The sequence below is a fragment of the Camellia sinensis genome, chromosome 13 (genome assembly GCF_055761805.1).
Source record: "Camellia sinensis isolate YWXY chromosome 13, ASM5576180v1, whole genome shotgun sequence".
NCBI classification, from domain to species: Eukaryota; Viridiplantae; Streptophyta; class Magnoliopsida; order Ericales; family Theaceae; genus Camellia; species Camellia sinensis.
The window spans coordinates 119,807,005-119,809,642 of NC_138973.1; the positions used below are offsets into that span (position 1 = coordinate 119,807,005).

The window sequence follows — 2,638 nt, forward strand, 5'->3', positions numbered from 1 at the left end:
AATTGTGTTTGCGAGTAATGGGGTAGTGCCACCACCTTATTTGATATCTGCAATGAAAGCATGTAAACTGATCAAGAAAGGGTGCTAGGGTTACTTGTGTAGTGTATTGTCTAAACAATCTATGAATGTTGAATTGAATAGTATCCCTATTGTCAGAGAATTTTCGGATGTATTTCCTGATGAACTGCCAGGGGGATTGGTTGATAGAGAAATAGAGTTTACTATTGATGTTTTCCCAGGCACCTAGCCTATCTTAAAAACCCCCTACAGAATGTCTACTACTAAAATGAAAGAACTGAAAGAACAATTGCAAGACTTACTTGAGAAAGGGTTTATCCAACCAAGTACACCGGTGTTATTTGTGAAGAAGAAAGACAAAACCTTACATTTGTGCATTGACTACCGGGAACTAAACAAGGTAACAATCAAGAACAAATATTCATTATCCTAAATTGATGATTTATTTGATTAGTTACAGGGTTCACAAGTCTTTTCGAAAATCGATTTGAGATCAGGATACCACCAGTTGAAGGTGAAGGCAGAAAATGTTGAAAAAATCGCATTTAGAACGAGGTATGGTCACTACGAATTCCTTGTTATGCCATTTGGAGTGACTAATGCACCTGCAGCATTTATGGACCTTATGAACTGAATTTTCAAGACTTACCTGGATGAATTTGTTGTAGTTTTTATTGATGACAGTTTGATATATTCAAAGGGTAGACTTGAACATGGACAACATTTGAGAACTATTTTGCGAACTCTCAAAGAGAAGAAGTTATATGCTAAACTAAAGAAATGTGAATTTTGGTTAGATGAAGTTGTCTTTTTGGGCTATGTTATTAAAAGAGATTGGATTTTAGTAGACCCATAGAAAGTAGAAGCAATTGTTAATTGACCTACACTAACAAATGTGACAGAAGTTCGTAGTTTCATGGGCTTGGTCGGGTACTACAGACGGTTTGTGAAAGATTTTTCAAAAATCGCTATACCTCTTACCCAACTCACCCGCAAAGGACAACCGTTTAAATGGACTGATGAAAGGGAGTCTCCCTTCCAAAAGCTGAAAACGAGATTGACTACTGCACTGGTGTTGACACTGCCCACAGGCACGAAAAACTTTGTGATGTATAGTGATGCTTCTTACAAAGGTTCGGGTTGTGTATTAATGCAGAATGGAAGGGTGATGGCTTATGCCTCCTGACAGTTGCGCCCATATGAAAAGAATTACCCAACACATGACTTGGAATTGGCCATAGTTGTGCTTGCTTTAAAAATTTGGCGGCATTACTTGTATGGGTTGAGATGTGAAGTTTACATGGATGACAAAAGTTTAAAGTACTTCTTTACTCAAAAAGAGCTAAATATACGACAGAGAAGATTGTTGGAGTTGATAAAAGATTATAATCTTCAGATTCAGTACCACTCAGGAAAGGCCAATACAGTTGCCGATGCATTGAATAGAAAATTAACGGGGAACTTAGCTTGTCTACTCACTGAACAACAAGAGATCTTGCAAGATTTTGAGAAGAACGAGATTGAAGTTGTGTTACATGAACAAACTGGGTTGATATCTGCCATTTCTACTGAACCAGCAATAATTAACGAGGTCAAGCAAAGGCAAAGGGAGGATGAATTCCTCAAGAAAATAATTGACGAGTTTGAAGCAGATCCGAAACCAGAATTTTGCATTGGTAGTGACGTGTTGAAAATTCAAAAATCGATTATGTGTCCCAAACATTCCTAAACTAAAGAAGAGAATCCTCGATGAGGCTCAGAAGTCGATGTTTGCTATGCATCCAGGTAACAACAAAATGTATCAGGATTTGAAGCAAAGGTATTGGTGGCCCAATATGAAGAAGGAGATCACAAAATATGTATCCAAATGTCTTAAGTGTGAGCAAGTTAAAGCTGAATTCTAGAAACCAGGCAGTCTACTTCAACCTCTCCCTATTCCGGAATGAAAATGGGAGTATGTAACCATGGACTTTGTTGTTAGTCTACCCCGGACTCCTAGAGGTATGGATTCTATTTGGGCTATAGTTGATAGACTGACCAAGTCTGCTCATTTTCTGCTTGTGAAAACTATTTTGATTCTTATAGATTAGCCACCATATATGTTGATGAGATTGTTCGTTTACATGGAATTCCGACATCTATTGTATCGGATAGAGATCCGAAATTTATGTCTAGATTTTGGTGAAGTTTGCAATGAGCAATGGGAACAGAACTAAGATTCAGTACCACGTTCCATCCACAAATAGATGGGCAATCAAAATGGACCATACAAACTTTAGAAGACATGTTCAGAATGCGTTCTCTATATTTTCAAGGGAGTTGGGAAGATTATTTGCCACTAGTTGAGTTTGCATACAATAACAGTTTCCACTCCAGTATCGGTATGGCATTGCATGAAGCTTTGTATGGCAGAAAGTGTATATCGCCAATTTGTTGGACATAAGTCAGGGATAGAGCTTTACTTGGGCCCAGAATTGTGCAAAACACTTCCAAAAAGATTAAAATCAACCAGCAAAGGCTCAAGACAGCACAGAGCCGGTAAAAGAAATATGTGGATGTTTGAGGAAGGCCTCTTGAGTATGAGGTTGGCGACCATGAATTTATTCATGTGATTCCAATG

The 2,638-nt window shown here is 38.1% G+C and overlaps 1 protein-coding gene across 1 annotated transcript; it reads left to right on the top strand.

Annotated features, from left to right (window-relative positions):
* Positions 1-1,318: 1,318 nt before the first annotated feature.
* On the top strand, positions 1,319-2,203 carry LOC145805670 (uncharacterized). Its single transcript, XM_082900843.1, has 2 exons — positions 1,319-1,659; positions 2,104-2,203. Exons 1-2 carry the CDS (start codon positions 1,319-1,321, stop codon positions 2,201-2,203), a joined length of 441 nt encoding a protein of 146 aa, XP_082756969.1.
* The last annotated feature ends 435 nt before the right edge of the window (positions 2,204-2,638 follow it).

Coding starts and splice junctions, on each gene's coding strand:
- LOC145805670 (XM_082900843.1), top strand. CDS start 1,319: ATGGATGACAAAAGTTTAAAGTACTTCTTTACTCAAAAAGAGCTAAAT. Junction 1,660..2,103: donor CTCAAGAAAATAATTGACGA/GTTTGAAGCAGA, acceptor TGATTCTTATAG/ATTAGCCACCATATATGTTG.